At 43.3% G+C, this 20,642-nt stretch overlaps 5 protein-coding genes across 8 annotated transcripts; 2 read left to right on the top strand and 3 right to left on the bottom strand.

The window, feature by feature from the left end:
- Window positions 1–48: 48 nt before the first annotated feature.
- Window positions 49–657, bottom strand: LOC108096780 (uncharacterized bolA-like protein C8C9.11). Its single transcript, XM_017198655.2, has one exon. It carries the CDS (start codon window positions 584–586, stop codon window positions 326–328), a length of 261 nt encoding a protein of 86 aa, XP_017054144.1. The 5' UTR covers window positions 587–657; the 3' UTR covers window positions 49–325.
- Window positions 658–1,081: 424 nt separating this feature from the next.
- Window positions 1,082–5,045, top strand: LOC108096786 (chromatin-remodeling complex ATPase chain Iswi). Its single transcript, XM_017198661.2, has 6 exons — window positions 1,082–1,408; window positions 1,472–1,683; window positions 1,755–2,009; window positions 2,073–4,188; window positions 4,251–4,411; window positions 4,474–5,045. The coding sequence occupies exons 1-6, from the start codon at window positions 1,361–1,363 to the stop codon at window positions 4,757–4,759; spliced, it is 3,078 nt and encodes a 1,025-aa protein (XP_017054150.1). The 5' UTR covers window positions 1,082–1,360; the 3' UTR covers window positions 4,760–5,045.
- On the bottom strand, window positions 5,046–12,948 carry LOC108096787 (proton-coupled amino acid transporter-like protein pathetic). Of its 2 annotated transcripts, none has more exons than XM_017198663.2 (5): window positions 12,569–12,948; window positions 8,322–8,428; window positions 7,545–7,779; window positions 6,434–6,555; window positions 5,046–6,377 (listed from the first exon to the last, which is right to left on the bottom strand). In XM_017198663.2, exons 2-5 carry the CDS (start codon window positions 8,426–8,428, stop codon window positions 5,417–5,419), a joined length of 1,425 nt encoding a protein of 474 aa, XP_017054152.1. In that variant the 5' UTR covers window positions 12,569–12,948; the 3' UTR covers window positions 5,046–5,416. The 2 variants fall into 2 exon arrangements, with proteins under 2 accessions (XP_017054152.1, XP_017054151.1); XM_017198662.2 differs by lacking the exon at window positions 12,569–12,948 and adding an exon at window positions 9,649–9,738.
- Window positions 12,949–16,080: 3,132 nt separating this feature from the next.
- On the bottom strand, window positions 16,081–17,270 carry LOC108096521 (methylglutaconyl-CoA hydratase, mitochondrial). The gene is made up of 2 exons (XM_017198150.2): window positions 16,879–17,270; window positions 16,081–16,819 (listed from the first exon to the last, which is right to left on the bottom strand). Exons 1-2 carry the CDS (start codon window positions 17,198–17,200, stop codon window positions 16,242–16,244), a joined length of 900 nt encoding a protein of 299 aa, XP_017053639.1. The 5' UTR covers window positions 17,201–17,270; the 3' UTR covers window positions 16,081–16,241.
- Window positions 17,271–17,619: 349 nt separating this feature from the next.
- Window positions 17,620–20,628, top strand: LOC108096878 (zinc transporter 9). Of its 3 annotated transcripts, none has more exons than XM_017198812.2 (8): window positions 17,620–17,940; window positions 18,005–18,861; window positions 18,914–19,055; window positions 19,114–19,520; window positions 19,573–19,901; window positions 19,955–20,029; window positions 20,092–20,205; window positions 20,268–20,628. In XM_017198812.2, the coding sequence occupies exons 2-8, from the start codon at window positions 18,006–18,008 to the stop codon at window positions 20,310–20,312; spliced, it is 1,968 nt and encodes a 655-aa protein (XP_017054301.1). In that variant the 5' UTR covers window positions 17,620–17,940; window position 18,005; the 3' UTR covers window positions 20,313–20,628. The 3 variants fall into 3 exon arrangements, with proteins under 3 accessions (XP_017054301.1, XP_017054303.1, XP_017054302.1); XM_017198814.2 differs by having other exon boundaries at window positions 17,626–17,940; window positions 18,929–19,055; XM_017198813.2 differs by having other exon boundaries at window positions 17,633–17,717.
- Window positions 20,629–20,642: the final 14 nt, after the last annotated feature.

Below are 20,642 nucleotides of genomic sequence, written 5' to 3'. Positions count from 1 at the left end.
TGCTTTATCGGTTTATCAGCCTTTTTGAATTGTAATGCTAATGCTGTCTGAAGTGGGCGACCTCTGGCGAGTAGTTAAACGTTTATTGGTGTTTTTTTATGTAACCTATGCATTTAGCGGATCATTTGCGTTGTTTATTTGGTAACTCCCAAAAACAAAATGCCGATTCCTGTGTGCTTTCCCTTTCACTTTCTTTGTTCGACTGGCGTTTTTTCGGGTTTCGTTTCTTCGATCGACACAACTACCAAGAAAACGAGCAACAGGTTATTACGGCTTGTTGTTGTTTGTTGTTGCGTGTGTATATATGATGTGGTTTTTGATATTACTATTGGGCTTTCACTTTCTCCCACTCTTCGGGAGTGTACGATTTCTGGGAGAATGCATGGATTTCTTTCAGTTCTTCGGCTAAAGTTGAATTGACTAATCTATGTTTTTGCAGCAGGGTCTTGCCATTAAAGGATGGCGATACGACTACCGCACTAAACTTGCCGCCACAACCGTCTGATTCGTCCGTGACACTCACGTACGTGGCCTGCAGTTCTTTTTTGAGCTTGTCTTCCAAGTACTTTGAGTCGTATTTACTCATTTTGGATGGATTTATTCAAAAGAAAATGAGTTGCTTCGATTTGTGTGTGACCGTAAGCAGATTGCTGTCAGAGTTCCAGCTGTTCATTCGCCGGTAATGACCATTTTGTTGTTTGTGACTACTGGTCACATTTTATTTTAATTTAAATTTTAATGTTTATTTTTGTTATCAATTTGATTAATAATAAGCAGGAAGCATAATTTGCTTGTTTTTTCTAGACTAAACTTGTTCCCCAAAAAATAAAACAAAATATTGACAATTTTCTTATTGCTTAGCTTTTAAATATTATTTCCTTATGCTAAAGGTTGCTACTAAGAGAACATATTAAAGACAGATTAAATATAAGGTTTCCACTATGAGCTCTAAAATTTGTAAAGAACTTCGGGAAAGTACCTTCCGTCAGAGTTGCCACGCATGGCCAAGTGAACAATCGTTGCCAGACCGAATCTAGCGATACCTTTTTCTGTTTTGCCGCCACCTTCTTTGCCGCAGCCAACTTTGCCCATTCATCGTTTACACGCGATAGCACGCGCAGTTTTCCCACCATTCATTAGAAAAAAATCGCATGTAATTATTTACAATTTGTTTCAGCAAAACAAGCATTGTTTTGTGTAAATCGTGCAATTTCTTGGTGTTGAAAGAGTGACGAACAATTTAGGCAATAGTTTTCAGTAGAAACTCCGGAACATAAGTGAGAGGAACGCCACATTGCCGTGGGTGAAATTGACTGAAAAACTGAACTTAATTTGAGAGAAAGACGCCGGCATTGCAAAAATGTCTAAAACAGAAGCAGCCGCCGTAGAGGCAACCGAGGAAAACTCTGTAAGTTGTAGTACTTGCTAAACTCCAACCAGGGGTCCTTAAATTTTCCACCATCTTTTGCAGAATGAGACCACCTCAGATGCGGCCACCAGCTCATCCGGCGAGAAGGAGGCCGAGTTCGACAACAAAATCGAAGCCGATCGCAGTCGGCGCTTCGATTTTCTTCTCAAGCAGACAGAGATTTTTACCCACTTCATGACCAACAGCGCCAAGAGTCCCACAAAGCCCAAGGGAAGGCCAAAGAAGAACAAGGATAAGGAAAAGGATGTGGCTGAGTGAGTGCTGTTTTCCTAACAATATGTCCTGTCACGTAAAATAAATTAATCCTTTTTCCTTTTTTTACCAGTCATCGACATCGCAAAACTGAGCAGGAGGAGGATGAAGAGCTCTTGGCGGAGGATTCGGCTACCAAGGAGATCTTTCGCTTTGATGCTTCTCCTGCCTACATCAAAAGCGGGGAGATGCGTGACTATCAGATCCGTGGTCTTAACTGGATGATTTCGCTGTATGAGAATGGCATCAATGGTATCCTGGCCGATGAAATGGGTCTGGGGAAAACCTTGCAGACTATATCTTTGCTGGGTTACCTTAAGCATTTCAAGTGGGTTCTTTTTTAATTCAAATTATCTTCTTTTCTAAAGCTTAAAATTATAAAATCTTGCAGAAACCAAGCTGGGCCCCACATCGTCATTGTGCCCAAATCGACTTTACAGAATTGGGTGAATGAGTTCAAGAAGTGGTGCCCATCGCTCAGGGCTGTTTGTCTGATTGGTGACCAGGACACTCGTAACACCTTTATTCGAGATGTGCTCATGCCGGGCGAGTGGGATGTTTGCGTGACCTCCTATGAGATGTGTATCCGCGAGAAGTCAGTATTCAAGAAGTTCAACTGGCGTTATTTGGTCATTGACGAGGCTCATCGCATTAAGAACGAGAAGTCTAAGCTCTCGGAGATTCTGCGAGAGTTCAAAACCGCTAATCGTCTACTTATTACGGGAACTCCGCTGCAGAATAATCTCCATGAGCTCTGGGCACTACTCAATTTCCTGCTGCCCGACGTGTTTAACTCATCGGAGGACTTTGATGAGTGGTTCAACACAAACACTTGCTTGGGTGATGACGCTTTAATAACTCGCCTGCACGCTGTTCTAAAGCCTTTCCTGCTGCGTCGTTTAAAGGCCGAGGTGGAAAAGCGCTTGAAGCCCAAGAAGGAAATGAAGATTTTTGTGGGTCTGTCCAAGATGCAGCGCGACTGGTACACCAAAGTTCTGCTCAAGGACATCGATGTGGTGAATGGTGCCGGCAAGGTGGAGAAGATGCGGCTGCAGAACATCCTCATGCAGCTTCGCAAGTGTACCAACCACCCGTATCTGTTCGATGGCGCAGAGCCTGGACCGCCGTACACCACGGACACCCATTTGGTCTACAACTCCGGCAAGATGGCCATTCTAGACAAGCTGCTGCCCAAGCTGCAGGAGCAGGGATCGCGTGTGCTGATTTTCTCACAGATGACAAGAATGTTGGACATACTGGAGGATTATTGCCACTGGCGCAACTACAACTACTGCCGACTTGACGGTCAAACGCCACACGAGGATCGTAATAGGCAGATCCAGGAGTTCAACATGGACAACAGTGCCAAGTTCCTCTTTATGTTGTCCACTCGAGCTGGTGGTTTGGGCATCAACTTGGCAACTGCTGATGTGGTCATTATTTACGACTCGGACTGGAACCCGCAGATGGATTTGCAGGCTATGGATCGTGCTCATCGTATTGGTCAGAAGAAGCAAGTGCGCGTTTTCCGCTTGATCACCGAAAGTACCGTCGAGGAGAAGATCGTCGAGCGCGCTGAAGTTAAGCTGCGTCTGGACAAGATGGTCATCCAGGGTGGTCGGTTGGTTGACAATCGCTCCAACCAGTTGAACAAAGACGAGATGCTTAATATTATTCGTTTTGGAGCTAACCAAGTGTTCAGCTCGAAGGAGACTGACATAACCGACGAGGATATTGACGTGATTCTGGAGCGTGGTGAGGCTAAAACAGCCGAACAGAAGGCAACTCTGGACAGTCTCGGCGAGAGCTCGCTGCGTACATTTACCATGGACACAAACGGCGAGGCAGGCACATCCTCTGTTTATCAATTCGAGGGCGAGGATTGGCGAGAGAAGCAGAAGCTCAACGCCCTGGGCAACTGGATCGAGCCACCGAAGCGAGAACGCAAAGCCAACTATGCCGTGGACGCCTATTTCCGGGAGGCACTTCGCGTTTCTGAGCCGAAGGCCCCGAAGGCTCCCCGCCCACCCAAGCAGCCCATCGTCCAGGACTTCCAGTTCTTCCCGCCCCGTCTTTTTGAGCTGCTCGACCAGGAGATCTACTACTTCCGCAAGACCGTCGGTTACAAGGTGCCCAAGAACACGGAGCTGGGCTCGGAGGCCACCAAGGTGCAGCGCGAGGAGCAGCGCAAGATCGATGAGGCGGAGCCGCTCACCGATGAGGAGATCCTGGAGAAGGAGAACCTGCTTTCCCAGGGTTTCACAGCCTGGACCAAGCGCGACTTCAATCAGTTCATCAAGGCCAACGAGAAGTACGGTCGCGATGACATCGACAACATTGCCAAGGACGTAGAGGGAAAGACACCCGAGGAGGTCATCGAGTACAACGCAGTGTTTTGGGAGCGTTGCACTGAATTGCAGGACATTGAGCGAATCATGGGTCAGATTGAGCGCGGAGAGGGAAAGATTCAGCGGCGACTTTCTATTAAAAAGGCTTTGGATCAAAAGGTTTGTATTTCATTGCAATTCTCGTTCTGCAATTATATTTTTTTATTATGTTTTCTTTACAGATGTCGCGTTATCGCGCTCCCTTTCATCAGTTGCGTCTGCAATATGGCAATAACAAGGGCAAGAATTACACTGAAATTGAGGATCGTTTTCTGGTTTGCATGCTGCATAAGTTAGGTTTTGACAAGGAGAATGTCTACGAGGAGCTGAGGGCGGCCATTAGGTAAAATGCAATATATCCTTGCTCGGAATGACAACCCGATTAATCAATAAATCCCCTTACAGAGCTTCTCCCCAGTTCCGTTTCGATTGGTTCATCAAATCTCGCACAGCTTTGGAGTTGCAGCGTCGTTGTAATACTTTAATTACTCTCATTGAGCGTGAGAACATCGAGTTGGAGGAGAAGGAGCGCGCTGAGAAGAAGAAGAAGGCTCCCAAGGGCAGCGTGTCTGCTGGCAGTGGAAGTGCCAGCTCCAATACCCCAGCACCTGCGCCGCAACCGAAGGCCAATCAGAAGCGGAAGAGCGAGGTGGTGGCCACCAGTTCCAACTCGAAAAAGAAGAAGAAGTAGAGGGCAAAAGGGCGAGGATAATCACTTGAGATTCGGATCCACACTCAGCATTAGGCAGTTACATAGTTAAGACAAGCGATTACTTAAACATATTTCACTCGACATAGATACATAGTTCGTAATTCAGACCGGAAGCAATTGCCCCTCAGCCCTGAGAAGATCTTTTTAAACACACCCGCCTACACATCCAACTATATTATTACTGCTCGCCGCTGTATTCTATTCCAAGTAATTGTATTTTGTTTTAAGATCATAACCATTATATTTATATATTGCTACACAGAGATAACAGTTTTGTTTCTTTTTATTTGATGGAAATCCCGTGAAGAAAATACTGGCATGTTTTCTTTTCATACTGTTCTCTTTATGGTTTGGAATGCTGAGCAACTTAAAATAATAACATTTATAAATTCTATGAATTGCAGTTTAGTTTGTGTAACAGGGCACTTAAACTTAATATCATCTTGTTCATGCAGTCAACGGCATCGGCGATATGTATTCCGTGCCGGCAGACCATGTTCAACATGGCCGTAAGTTGGGTCTGATCTGTATTTGTGGGCTTTGCCTGCTTTTTGAACTCTCACACTCGTCCATCGTTTCGCTGGAGCTACCTGCATCTGGAGTAATACTACGTCTCTGGTTGAACGTCTACGCAATTTATTCTTCGCCGCTGTACATATCGATAATTTCGTTGATGCTCGCCACAGCTCCGGCAATCAAGGCCAGGATGGAGAACAGCCCCAGGAAGATGTTCTTTACCAGCTTCCACTTGCAGACGCCCAGCTGATTGGGCCACAGGTAGACGGTCTCCACGAAGCTGGGCACAAAGATGCCCAGCAGCGAGAAGAACACGGCACCCACCAAACTGATGAAGGGTTCCAGATTGGGAATGGCAGCAGCCACGCCGCCGCTCAGCAGGATGATGCCACTGCGCAGCAGGATCTGTGTGATGTTGTGCTTCTCGGGACTGAACTTGTGACCGATCTTGCGCCACAGGATCTCGTTGGGCACATAGAACTGCAGGCCGAAGGTGAAGAGGATGGCGACGGCCATCAGCAGCTTGGCTGTGTCTCCCAGCCAGGCTCCGTCCGGCAGATTAAGCGTGATGCTGCCGCGCACTTGGTCTCCAAATCTCACATAGCCGAAGAATCCAATGATGGCGTACAGCGAGACCACTGTGATCATGGCTGTGTTGAGGACACCCGGGCATCCCAGGAAGTGCTGGGGTTTCTTCATCGAGTTCTCCACGGGCATCACAACACCGATTCCCTCCATGGCGAAGATCACGGTGGCGAAGAAGAGCGGGATGTGGGAGGCCTTGGCGATCAGTGGCTTATCGGAGTAGACCAGCGGCTCATCGAACATATAATACAGAGTGATGGCGAAGGTCACAACAATGAAGATGTTGGCCATCATGGAGAACGGCACCAGCCACTTGAGGTCGCGGATTTGGCCGATCAGCAGGCAGGGGATCACGGTTAGTGCGATGTAAATTCGCACATCCCAGTTGATTCCGCAATCGTAGTTGATGACATCGTGGAAAGATGTCGCAATAAATACGATGTACACACATGCCGCCGCGTAATACGTGGCCATCAGTCCGATATCCACGAATTGCCTGGACAAAGTAGATCATTATTGTCAAGGATCATCAACTGGGGTTTCATTACTCACTTGGCGAAGTTGGAGTAGGGACGCATTCCCTTTGGTCCGTACTCGAAGACCTTTTCCGCCGTCTCAGCGAATCCCAAAGCCGAAACCTTGGCATCCTTGCAAATGTTATGCGAAGTTTTTACCTGTAAGAAAGGTTCACAACAATTGTGAAAAAATCTTTCAAGATAATAATAAATTTAATAAAAAAACAACCTATAACAATAGAAATATAAATTCTAGTCAAAGCATAATGCGTTACAAAATGCATTTAAACAGGCTACGTTTGCTTGGAAATTGGTTTTCTATGAATTAACTGAATAGTTCTTTTGTAGAAAAACCACATTCTTATCTAATTGATTGTACTTCCCGGTAAAACTAATTTTAACTAGTAAGTAGTACATCGTTTTTGCTGTTAAAGTGAAAACTGCTCTTACTAACATTTTATTGTAAGTGGAGTCGATTATTCCACCTCAAAATAGCTAAGATAAGAACTTGTATTATAGTCATTCAACTATTCCCACCGCAAATGGTAAATCTAATTGATCGTAGTGATAGTAGCACTTAAAAAGGCGCTCGTGAAAAGTCCAAAAATGACTGTCCAAATCCTGACGCCATAAATCTGCTGAGTCGAGTGGCTTATTATATTATATATACGACTGCTGTTTATATGACCGATAGATGATCGCTGGCTTGACCGTTTAAGAAAACGACTGGATGATTTATGCAATACGTATTAAGGAACGCGGATGTCTGGAGATTGGAGAAGGCTAATTCTGGGAATTTACGTGTTACTGGATTCGCGAGAATCGGAAATACTAGATCGTAAATGGAAGCAATAAAACTGTATCAGCCGCACATTGTAGTATCTCCGTCGATAAGGACGAGTGGCGACTAGTCTGCGATTTCGGACGCGTGCAACGATTGGACTCTCCGCTGCAGGGCTTATCTGTTCAGCAAGACTTTCCTATTGGCCATCGATTCGGCACCTTGAACTACTTAACAACCCGGGGAGCTACGTCAGGTGCGGCTTTCGCGGCTTATGCGGCTAACCTGGTCTGACTGCTGTCTATCGTCGTAATTGATTGAGTCAACAGCCACAACCAGGTGCTAAAATCTAAACCGTTTCGCTTACCAAAATGTGTACGCAGTGCGTGCAGAGGAAGCCGACGATCAGCGTCATGGCCATTCCGAAAGCCAAGCCGGCATTGTGGAAGGCCATCGGCATCGCCAGGATTCCCGTGCCCAGCGAACTCTTGAGCAAGTGCGCCAAGGCGCCTCCTGCACTCGCTCCATTGGGATCGCGGTGCTCGAAGGGATGGTACGGGTCCTCCGACAGCGACAGCTGGTTCTTCTCCGTCAAGTTGGATCTTATGAAAGTAGAAAAAAGTTATGCATTTTGTTATAAACTTTTTTATTAAAAATTAAATAATAGTAATTAAGTAACTACTGAAATTCAAATGTTCGAAAAGTTTGTGGTTCGACTTTTGCACAAATGCAAACAATAAAATTTAAAACTGTATTAATATTCTAATCAATTAGTTTATTAATAAGTATTATTATTATTAATTAGTTTCTATCAGAAATGTAGTTAATTATTACTAAAATGAATGCTATGTATTGTTTTTAAAATTAATAAACAAATTAACTATTTAGATTTGCATTGTTGCAGATTTTACCGAATATTCAGAAACAAGACTGCAAAAATGCAATGAAGATAAATATAATTAAAAATGTAAATCAAATAATTCAATAAATACCAGAAGATTATTTAGCTAGAGATATATTTTGAAACCTTTAAAGGAGGTGATTTAAGAGCTAAACTACTATCAACCCATTTAAATGTTGATTTAAAGGATTGCATTTTAAGTAGCAAGTTTTTCATTTCCCTAAAGGAATTAGCGATACTTACTTCGAGTTGAAGTCATTTAGAGTAGCAACTGAGCTGGCGTAGGAAGGCGGGTTCTCGGCTTTCGAAGATGCCTGTCCATCTGGAGTGAATCCCGCGTTGTCTGCCATCTGAAAGCGAAAACAAAAGCGGGATCGATTGTTATTAAATGGAATTACCACTTATAATTGATTGACCGCACACGAACGCGGTTTTATCGGTGAAAGGAAGCACGAGATTCGCTTTCGTTGGCCATTTAAGGCTTGGGTTAATCCGCTCAAGGGTTGCTAGGCACAAGCCGGGCATATCTTATCGACTTTTGCGAACGTTCGAGCATTAGCATTGCCTTACCAAAAAGATTTCTGATACTGGCCGATCGTTATCGTTATGGAACTGGCTAAGAACCGAACTGGGGGTGGGGTCTTGCGAGTAAACAACAATCGCACTCCGTTCATAAAATTCAGCTTTATGGTGCCCTAAAAACGCTTGTAATTCCTTTGACTGCGGCCGTAAAAACGGACCCTAAATCAGCGTCCATATAGTGGTCACCACCTATTTTTCCTATGAAGTTGATTCATTCATTCTCGTGATATTTAAAGTGTTTGCGGCAGCCGTTCCACTTATCCTTGCAATTCGAAAACGTTCTTTGAACTCCGATTAGCGTAACCGCTATAAAGAATTGTTTACGACTTGCCCCCTCTTTTATTAAAATTTATGGATCTATTAGTGTATTTTTTATAACGGGAAAATTTGTAGAGTTTTAGATTTCAATAAACTTCTTGGCTTTAAACAGATCTAATTAAAGTCGTAAATTAAAAGATCTCATGTTGGATAAACGGTTTTGATATTGTTAAATTGTTTAACATATATGTAAGTAAGCAAGGTTAATAAAATATAAATGTTCGTTACAATTTCTGTGTACTAAAGCAAACAAATCTAGGTCTTTCAAAAATAATTTGGAGCGGGATTTGGTTTGTATCTTGTTTTCAGTTTGTGACTTCACATCTAATGCCTTTCCATGGCATACATAATTTCGATCGATCATAAAGTGGTAAAGCCATGGAAAATTTTTGAAACTGTGCCTGCATTTACCCTCAAAGTTTTATCACCATTGTTTTCGTTTTTTCCGAAGTTTCGACGTTATTAAGTTCAACTTCAACTTTTAAAAATTTTGCATTCGGAATCAAAATTAATTGTAACTTAGTCATGCCGTTTTGCTGAAATGCTTACTGAAGCGTGCAGTGTAATTGAACAACAGGTTATTTTTGCAGGCGCAAGGAACTCGTAATCCGTCGTTTTATTTTGGGGGCGCGGTATAAATACACGTAACATGAGATTTCCGGTTACTTACTCTTCAGATAGAACAATACGATCCTTAAAATTGTCGAGCAAGGAAGGAGGACCGATCGCGCCCTCTGGCCAAAACCAACTGAATGATCGGGGGACTAACCAAATAGGCGTCAGTTCTGGGTTCGGGGGCTACGGCGCCAAAAAGTGTCGGAAAACGTTGAAAAAATAATGTCCAGAAATGATAACGACTTAAGGCAAGACAGGCTACAACAATCAATAAACAACAAATACACGCAGTATACACAGCTTATAAAAATAAAATGCTCAAAGCTACCTTTAAAATCAATTATAAAATGATAACACTATCGGCCCGAACCGAACCAAATATAACAACCGATCGGATGAACGAAGACTAGTCGGCAATCCACTTAACTGATTTATAGCGAAAACTTAAACAAGAGTACCCAGCAGGGATACTATATAGTGTTCTGATCTATCAATTCAATAAATTTCGAATACGTAATCACTTTCATTGGAATTATAAGATTCTTGACGGAATACAACAATCAACAAAATTAAATAATTGCGTTAATTGGCAGTTAATTTTGTCAGAGCGTATTATTCTTTATCAATACTGTCTTTGGACTTGATTAGATTAGTGGTCAGCAATACTCACTGTACTATTGCTCTGCTTTCTTACATAAAGACACTAAATCGTTACACTGTGGCATTGAAATCCCTTCATATCTTAAAATCGGACAGTATTACTTGTTTACCCAACGCGATTGGCTTATATTTGGGGCACACAAATCGATAAATCGAGCTGGTAAATCTTTATGATCGCCTTCTAATTGGGTTCCAGCAACTGGGGGGCCCCGAGTTTTATGCGATATCACGCGCCCGAACATTGCTCACTCTGTATTAAATCATAACGCGGCATTTGGACATTGATTAGCTATCCATCCTATCAAATACGATTGACTGAAACTAGAATCCTATTCGATTTATGGTCAATTACACTAATTAGTTACGCCATTTGGTTTATAATTAAATTAATGGCTAAGTGCGTCACCAAAAGATGTAGTCTTCGATCCGAGGTTTATGGTCGTGCTATTTGGTTATTGACACAGCGACTGACTTCTAAACTTTTGGGGATTTCCATTAATGAGTGAAACGGAACACGAAAGATTCCCATTGAAATGTTTACCCAAACAATTATATACTGATTTATAAAATCTTAATTGACAGGCAAACCAATAAAGTACTACGTAAGATGCAAAAAGTGATGGGAAGGTGTGGTTGCTCGGATGTTGACCTGGATTCACTGGAGGATGTTTCAAAAACGCTGTTAATCAAATAAGTTGCCTTGTCGATTCTTTATCCACGAAATTATATGGCTTACAAAACACGCTCTTTATCTCCAGCACTGTCTTATCGAAGCCATATACTCCAGTATTAACTGTTTTACACCCTGACCTGCTTCCATAAGTCCCCCGATCCCCGCGATCGGCCTTCCCAGCTATTGCATAAAACTGTCTTTCAAAACTTTAATGGAGCGTACGAGTGTATTTTTTGCACTCAGGAATTTCTCCCTGCCAATTCTCGAGCACCGCCTTAAGTACCTTTAATTGGTTGCCGATTTTTTGAATGGTATTTCGAGTAGGATCTCTTTTGGGTCAACGCATTCCATTGAAGCCAAAACAGCTTTTGGCTGACTTTTTGTTACCAGTTTTCTGTTTTGTTTTGCTTTGCTTTTGCTTTGGCTTTGTTTAACTTTTTGCTGCTTTTGTTTTGCTTGTGCGTTCGCTTCACGTGCCGCCAGAAGACGAGAAATGAAAACTCGTTGACCGTCCTGCCAGTCTGTCAATACCATTAATTAAGCTCCATTACAGAGAAAAATGGATTTAAGGTTCCATTGAAAAAGACCACCTTTAAATTTGTAAAAACTCTTTAAACAAGGTAGTACTTTTAACAAAATAATAAAGCAATTGCAATGGAATATCATGTTTTTAAAATTGATTGTAATTGTAACAAATTGAAATAAACTCCGTTAATAAAAAACAGTAAAAGTAAAAACATTTTAAAACCATTCATCCAAAGAAGTTTTGAACTTTTCCAATTAAAACAACAATTAGATTTGATTTTTCATTTCTTATAAAAAAAAAAAACAGTTTGGATTTGATCACTTTCAATGGTATACCTAATTAAATATTAGTAATTTGATATGGTATATTTAATACTTGAATGTTACAAATTTTTTGCATATGAGTGATAAGTTTTTCTCTCCCTGCAAGTGAAGTTGCGGAGTCGAAAAGGAACTCAGTGTCAGCCGATCTCGCGCAGTAAGGCGGATCGGTTCGCTATAGCTATAGCTGGATCGCGACCTTATCGCACACACTTTCGATATGCAAAACGATGAGCCTGAGCGGCATAATTGATCGGACAGCTTGACAGCTTGTAGTATTGAACTTGCAGTTATCTCATTGTTTTGGCCCACTGCTTTCGGGCAATAGCAATTATTACCGTGATGCGATAACAGCCCACCTTGCCAGCTCTGAGTGACAGCTGTGTGTGGGCGGATATGGCATTTATTTTGTATTTTAAGAATCTGAACTAAACATCAGGTTTATTGGCCCGTGTGTGGTGGAACCGTAAGGTAGCTGTCAAGATAAAACTGAGCCAATAATCTTTTATGGCATCCAATTTGGAGCTTATCACCGCAACAAAAAAAAGGGGGAAGCAATGATTTTTGCCTCATTTTGTTTTTTTTTTTTTTACCCATGACTGGCTAATTGCACGCCAACAGGTCTGAGATCGAAGATTTTCCAGTTTTAGGCAATATGTTGTGTCACATGCATCTGATAAACGCCTGATAACTCATTTGATGTGCGGGAATTAATTATAAATAATTAGTGCACTTATAAAATAGGCGATGATAAACACGAAAACAAAACAAATAATTGCCTGAGAGCAATAATTACCTTTGGCGCGATTTTATTTGTGTGAACTTTTGTGAAAATTATAGAGAAATTATTATAATGGCTTTATCCAAACGTTTGCCCTCGACATTGACGACAAAAAATTGTCTTTTTCACACCGTCGCGTTAATGATATATTTATGCTCGATGGTGCGAGTTTAAGGCCAGAATTTGCAGAAGCGATTTAATACGCTTGAACACTGTTTATATATTTGACAACCACTTCTTGTTGGATGGTTTAAATTTTCACACCTGCGCGATGTTGCAAGGATTTACGAAATTCGCGCGCGCGTTTTCTCGAAGGGTGTTTGTTTGGAGTTTTATTAGATTTTTTGTCGACCCCCGCTGGCGATTTGTTGTTAACTGTCGGACGATCGCTTAGTGACTGATATTAAGCCAATGTTTGTGCCTTAATTTGTTGCTGCGACGGCGTCGCCAGAGCGGCTATAAACCCGGCCAGACACACAGATATATATTCCCACTCCCAACTGAACTGAAAACTGAAAACTCGGCGGCGGAGACGAAGTCGGTTCGGTTCGGGCAATTAGCGCGATGGACAATAAACGTTACCGTGACGCAGGTGGGGCGAAGTCGGCCTCTCTCTCGACATATGTAAGTATATATGGTATATATATACGTATATATCCATTGTGCGTATGGGTGCTTTCTACAGATCACTCAGCTTTGGGCATTCGGCGGCCAGACAAGTCTGCCTTCGCCCCATTACTCATACGCCATGTGGCCGCGAAGGAGTATCGGTGGCATCGGAGGAGGTTCAGGATAACCGGGTGACCTGAGATCGGGTAAGCCATTGTTGTTAGGTGCGGCTGTTATCTAAATTCCAGGGACGCCACTCTGTCGAATTGGATTAGTTAGGCCTAAGAACTCATTTGCTTATCAGATTGCATTTCTCTTAGTAAATTTCCCAATTTAAGGGATTTGGTATACTTTTAGGAGCAGTCTGCGGTGGCAGGTTCTTCATTTTGAGTTGCACTTTGAATTATGAACAAATCACCCTGTATTCTCCACCGACACAATGTCTGCCATCATCCAACCGCCTAACTAACTAGAGCTATCAATTAACTATCAATCATCTATTACAGTTAACAAGCGTTGCAGTTGCACTGCCCATAATTTAGCAGTCTTACTTACGTTTTTGAGAAACCATTTACATAGTACTATTATAATTAATATATGCCTTTTAAAAAGTGATGGAAAAAGGACAGAATAAATACAAATAAAATAAAATCATAAAATGAAGTGAACTAGAAGTAACATTTTTATTTTTAATATTTTTTATTTAGCATAATTTTCAAATCGAATATGAGTTTTGTAATCCTGATGTATTTCACAGTGTATCTTAGCATTAAATGGAGTGTATGGTGCAGACTGGCAGCTCGAGAATTTGTGAGGCAGTTCGGAGATCTTTGGAGCTCCCAACCATCCCGCCATCTTTGAAGCCCCTGCAACAATTACTTAGTGCTGCCTTGGGCGCTTCTCTTTTAGACTGGCAGGCAGACCATGGAGTTTAGTGATTGACTTGTTTCAAGTGGCCAGCTCCCCTTGTTAGCTGGTTTTGTTGTCTAACCATAAAATATGAAAAAACGATCGGTTTTGTTTGCCTTTGCCCGTGTGGTTAGTTAGTTTGTCGACTCAGTGGGACAGTGGAAAATTTTTAGCGGCACGGCAAAAGCTGTCAACCAAATGCATTTTTCACGTGATGTGCATTTTGAATTCGTCGAGTTCAACTAGAGTTGCACCAAATGGATTGTGATTTGTCATTGATTTATGAGGGCATTAAATGTGCTCGCAATTTAAGGGCCAAACGTGTAATTAAATATCGGTTAGACAACTGAGTTCTGATTTAACAAAAACATCTCATGAGTTGATTGGATTTAGTTTGCCTCGTTAATGGATAGAAAACAGTGTACTTTTAATTGCGGAGTACAGATAAAATACGATATACACGAGCCGTGTTTTGTTGTTTAACAAGGTTTTTTATTGACGCAAGACAAATGCACGTTGCGTATACGACATGTGGAAGCCTTGAAAGGCTGAAAGATTGATAAGCTGAAAGGTTCAGCGATGAACGAGACCAGGAGCCCTTTTCAAGCGGGTCAAGAACTTATTCTTTAGCCGCGGCAATATTGACACTATGATTTCTTATCGATAAAGAATTTGGAAAACATTTACTACTGTCGCTGTCCCATATTGACAATCTCAGTTGAGCCTGATAAAGTTGTACCGCCTTAATAGAGAATTATCGATTACGAAAGCCTTCTGGATAGGTGCTCTTATGTGCTTAAGATATGATCGGGTTTCGGGGGGGATTTCCCACTCATCTGATATACATTTCGCAACCTTGAGAATACGTCTCATCAATCTAATTGATTTTCAAGCGGCCGCTCAAATACCTGGAAAAAAGTTAATTCGAAAAATCCCCTCCCTTAAAAAAGATACTTAAGGCCCCATGTCACTGACTTCGTTTCCCTGCCTCATTAAAATGCACATCGCACCGTTTTCGTATTTCTGTATTTCTGACCAACTGATCGAGCTTAGCAAATGGAAATTTAAAATGCTCGCCGAGAAATTCGCATCCAAAGCGTAATGTGTACATTATCGTTCATAATACCGAGTCAAGACAATAAATAATTGATTTGCTTCCGCAATCGGCTTCCGGATCTGCCTTCTCGCCATGTTTTGGGGTCAACGCGGTTCGACTTGGACGCATCGAGCACTGAGTAATTAATTAATTGATTAATTAATATTCACACTGCGCATCGATTCGGCTTTAAAGATTGTCGCTTGAGATTTGGATTCTAACATTTCGGATATACAGCCTCTGCCAACGACACTGACCTTGCCCGATGTCAAACACCCGCGTCGCATTTTTAATTTACTGCTGCGACTTCGATCATGAATGGAGGTGAGAGACTGACGCTGTTTAGATCCGCAACAAAAATCTGGGCTAGTGGGGGTGGTCCGAGTCACCTGGGTGACAACTTCCTTGAATTGCCGCCAGCAAACCGGTTAAATCTTCAACGGCGGCTCATTAAAGTGATTTTATTTAGCGCCTGTTTTGTTTCGTGTTGCCCCAGGTGAACTCCTTTGTTTAAGCGGGCCCCAAAAATACAATAAGCGTGGAAGAGCACGCCCTGAAATATAAATATTTGCAATATGCAAATTACTTGCTGTACAAGTGACAAATGAAGGCACAGTCATTTGACACTAAAGCTGGCACTTGTAGGCTGATCCGCCATGCAATCACACTCACATCGCATGACAATAGGAACTTTCTAACTCACGGCTTCCCAAGAAATTCCGATTTCCGCATAGTTCAACGACAGCGCCATCAAGGTGAATTTTGCATCTAATTTTCAGTTCTATGCTGTCTGAGAACATGCAATGCAAATGGGAGTGTTTATCGATCGGTGGTATTTAATGGCTGTAATTAACATTTTCCTGGCTAAATAGAGATGCGTCATCGCAGCTTTTAAAAAATTGTTTAACTACAATTACCGTAATTATCGGTATTTGGCAGCCCGATTTTATCGAATGCTTTTTATAAAAACAATTGAACTTGGCTTTGCAGCTCGAGTGTTTCTACAACAGTAACAGGTAAAATTATAAATGCAATTTTCAGCTTAACGTTAGAAGGAGTGGTATATTTTCCAATTTACTCTCCCTTGTAGACAGGCTTGCGTTTCTCGGCGAACGCGGCGAGTCCCTCTAGGCGATCCTTGGTGGGAATCACCTGCGAGTAGCAAATCTCTTCGATGGAATAGCCAGTGGCCAAGTCCACCTGCATGCCCTTATCGATGGCTAGTTTGGCCATACGCACGCCCACTGGTCCATTGGGCAGGATTTCCTCGGCCAATTTGAGGGCCTGCTGGTAGGCGGCATCCTTAGTTTCGTTCTGCTGCACCACATGGTTGACCAGACCCAGCTCCTTGGCCTCTGTCCCGTCAAAAACTCGCGCCGTGAAGATCAGTTCTTTGGCTAGCGCGGGGGACAGGATGCGAGGCAGTCTTTGGGTGCCACCTGCTCCTGGGATGATGGCCAATCTTGTTTCCACTAGACCCATTTTGGTATTGCTGGCAGCTGTGCGGATGTCACAGGCCAGAGCCATCTCCAGGCCTCCACCCAGAGCAGCCCCATCCAATGCGGCAATCACTGGCATGGGCAGTTGCTCAATTGCGATAAGCAGACTCCTGAGCTCCTTTACGAATTCGGTGGCCTCCTCTTGGCTCATACCTGGTATACAAATTATATAATTCAACCTTCATCTGAATCAAACGATCTGTTATTCTCACCTTTGCGTTCTTTTAAATCAGCGCCGGCACAAAATATTCCCGGTGTAAGACTTCTCAGTACGACCACCCTCGACTCATTATCCTTCTTGATTTCATCCAGGACATCGGTAAAGGTCTCCACCATTGCCCGGCTGAAGGAATTTTTAGCCGCTGGTCTATTAAGGCCAATAACCGAGATTCCGTGGCGGGGCCCCTCCAACCGCTCCACCAGTACTTCATTTCCATCTCCGTAAGGCGCCGTCGAGGCAAAATTGCGGAGTGCGACCATTGGGCGGGCACATTGGCGGGCTAGTCTTGATACTCCTTGCATTAAAATGGACATTTTGTCGTTTAAAACAGAAAAAAACAAATGCGAATGTGGTCAATAAAGTGATTATAAAACGACCGGCAGAAAACAGCTGTTTCTTTGGAAGCTGACAAAAGCTCAAAGCTACTATCGGTTGGCGACTCGATAACGCAGTGGCGGTAATTAACCTGTTCGCACTGGTTCGGCCAACCACAATTAAATTTTTTTTGTATATGTTTTCACTACACTGTCTTTTGTTGCATAGAATTAATTATAAACTAAACAACAATTCGATTGTTTTTAAATCTAAAACTTTATATACAGCTAAATATATCCAGATGCGAATTTTATATGAAACCACAGATTTGGTTTGCTCTCATATCGATATCACCAAATATGCTTTGCAATGAAAACATCCTATTATAATGTTTTGTGTGACCAAACGGCATCGGCAAGAAACGAAAACCACAACAACTAATAAAGCACAGGCGAAAAGCGCCAGCCGGTGATGGTTAAATTTTCAGTATAAAAAATTCGAGAATGCCAATTTAAGGTATAATTTTCAAGAACTTCTTTGGGTTTGTGCCCCCAGGACCGAGAGGGGCGATCCATAAAGTCAATCGATCATTAATAGCAACGCCCGCAATTCGTATTCTTCGCGTTCTATTGTCCCCGCATGACGTAGTTTTGCGCTAAAAGTGAAACCACGGAGCACCCGTTAACAATCGAAAACAACTGATCGGTATCTATAGTCTGCTAGTGACGCAGCGCGCCGTGTTAGTAACACAACATACGTATATGGTATAATACAACCTAAACTTTCACCCCTCTCGATTGCAGGATGCTGTTGCGCGGCGTGCAGATCCTGCATCGACGACACCAGCAGCTTGGGAAGGCCTTCAGCCAGTGCTCCTTGCGCCCGGATGCCGGCAAACACTGGAGTCGGAATGACGGCGAGTCTCCCAAATTGCATGCCTGGAAGCGACCCGGCTTGCTTCTTCAGTATCGCTACACTGCCGATGGCAGCGATTCTAAGAAGAAGGAGCAGCCGGCTGTGGAGGACATCACCGCTGGTCCAGTGGCCCAGCCAAAGGACAAGCAAGTGAAAACCTTTGCCGTCAAGACGCCTAAGGCCATTCTGTCCATTAGTACCACCATCGAGGACTCTAAGATCAACGAGATAGTCTTTGAGAAGTCCGACTTGCCTCCGGTGACCAAGCTGAAAGAGCCGGCTCTAGCTGCAGCAGCCATCAATCTGCGGCCCAGCCCAACAGCAGCAGGATTGCCGGGAGGTTCCTTTGTAAACCCTCCGGACACGATCCCATCGCCACCAATTCCACCAACAACTGGTTTGGTTGGAGCAACGCTAGCAGAAAAGGCAGGAGTAGTTGCTTCCCCCTTGCTACCTGCAGAGGTGCCGACTTCCCTGCCAAAACGGCCACGATTTGATTACCGTGCTTCGCTGGAGCGTAATTTTGTTACGCCCAATCGAGCCATAAGCGACTTCTTGCTGACCGCTTCCGATCTAGAAAGCCTGCCCAAGATCAAGCGTCGATCACCGTACGAACAGGAGCCACCTATGACCGTATACTGGCGGCGAGATGTGGAGGCTAAGGCTGTCGAAGTTTGGGGCTCGAAGGAGAACCTTTTGCGGGAGCGACTTAAGCGGGAGGTGGAGCGTAAGCAGTACCAGCAGAGTGAGTACCTGTGTCCCCTGGGTCCGTTCAACCTTTAATGTGGGTGCTAAAGTCTATGACCCCGCAGACCTTTTCACTGTGAAGCGCCGACTACGCGACTACCGCAGGGAGATGGGATCCCGCACCAAGGTGATGCTCGATAACCGCAAGGAGTCGGAAAAGTCCGGTCAAGTGGTGGCCACTGCTATTGCCATGTGAGTTTCGTAACTCAACCGACAAAAATGCTCTATGAAAATGTTATACTTCTTTTAGAAATGCGGCTAATTTGCTGTTCAAAGCTGGAGGCTGGGTGTACAGCGGTTCCCACAGCATGTTTGCAGAAGTTATCCACTCACTGGCGGACTTAATAAATCAGCTCATCCTCGCTTTTGGCATCTACAAGTCCTCTCAGAGTCCGGATATTGATCACCCCTACGGATACATGAATATGCGCTATGTTTCCTCACTGATCTCGGGCGTGGGCATCTTTTGTGTTGGCTGTGGATTGTCCATCTACCACGGTATTGAGGGTATTCTCCATCCAGAACCCATTACAGATTTGTTTTGGGTATACTGCATTCTTATGGGATCGCTGGTTTCGGAGGGAGCCACCCTGGTGGTGGCCATCAACGAGCTAAAGCGAGCAGCCAAAGAGAACAACATGACCTTCAAAGACTATGGTAAGTTTAATATGGCAGAAAAATGAAAGTTATAAACAAAATTTCTTCTCAGTTATTTCTGGTAAGGATCCGTGCGTGAATGTGGTGCTCTGTGAGGATGCTGCTGCTGTAACTGGCGTCATGGTTGCTGGAGCTTGTATGGGTCTAAGCAGCTACACCGGATCTCCTATTTTTGATGCCGCTGGATCCTTAGTTATTGGAGCTCTCCTGGGTGCCGTTGCTTCCTTTATCATTTACACAAACGCCAATGCTTTGGTGGGCATTTCTATCGCTTCTGAGCGCTTAGAAAAGATCAACTCTGCTTTGGAGGCTGATGTGATGATAAGGGCAATTTACGACGTCAAGGGCATCGATATTGGCAACGCTCGTGTCCGCTACAAGGTAAGAGCTCACTGTCGAAGTCCCTTCATACGACTAAAATGTTATTTTCACAGGCTGAGCTCGACTTTGACGGTCGCGAGTTGACGCGTTCGTATCTGGACAAACAGGATCTCGCTAAGCTGCTTACGGTGCGTTGTACTGACCCATTTCTGGGCCTGTCATTAACCGGTTTTTTGTTTACCTCCCACAGACGGTTCGAGGCTTTCAAAAGGTTGAGGATCTGGAGAGCTTTCTGCTGGATCAAGGCGAAAACATTGTGGACCTGATGGGCGGTGAAATCGATCGCATAGAGATGAATTTGCGGGCAAGTTTTGCGTAATTGTTATCATAAATAATATTTAACAAGTACTCTTAATTATATGGCAGACCCAATTCCCGGAAATACGACACGTGGACCTGGAAATACTCTAAACGCCCTCCGATCGACTGGGGGCATGTTAAATACATAAAGCATTGGGTGATTTGGTTGCTTCTATGAGAAATTTATGCCTGTATAGCTTATATTTATTTCCCATTGTAAACTTGTAAGATGTAACTTTAAAGCTAAGCATTAAAAGTGTATTGCTGAGGGCTTGTCAGAAGCCTTTCGGTTCAAAAGAAATTTTTTTGGAACATACATATACTTATAAATGTTTACAAGTTAGACTGTTGAGCGTTTGTAGAGTGTTTTCCATAGAATGTCCTTCGCCTGATTTAGATTCTGTTAATATAAATATTGTGATTAGTATGCATGCAGTGGTT

The sequence above is a fragment of the Drosophila ficusphila genome, unplaced genomic scaffold (genome assembly GCF_018152265.1).
Source record: "Drosophila ficusphila isolate 14025-0441.05 unplaced genomic scaffold, ASM1815226v1 contig_414, whole genome shotgun sequence".
Lineage (NCBI taxonomy): Eukaryota > Metazoa > Arthropoda > Insecta > Diptera > Drosophilidae > Drosophila > Drosophila ficusphila.
Note: the sequence above shows the minus strand (reverse complement) of the source record. Positions and strands in the feature narration are given on the sequence as shown.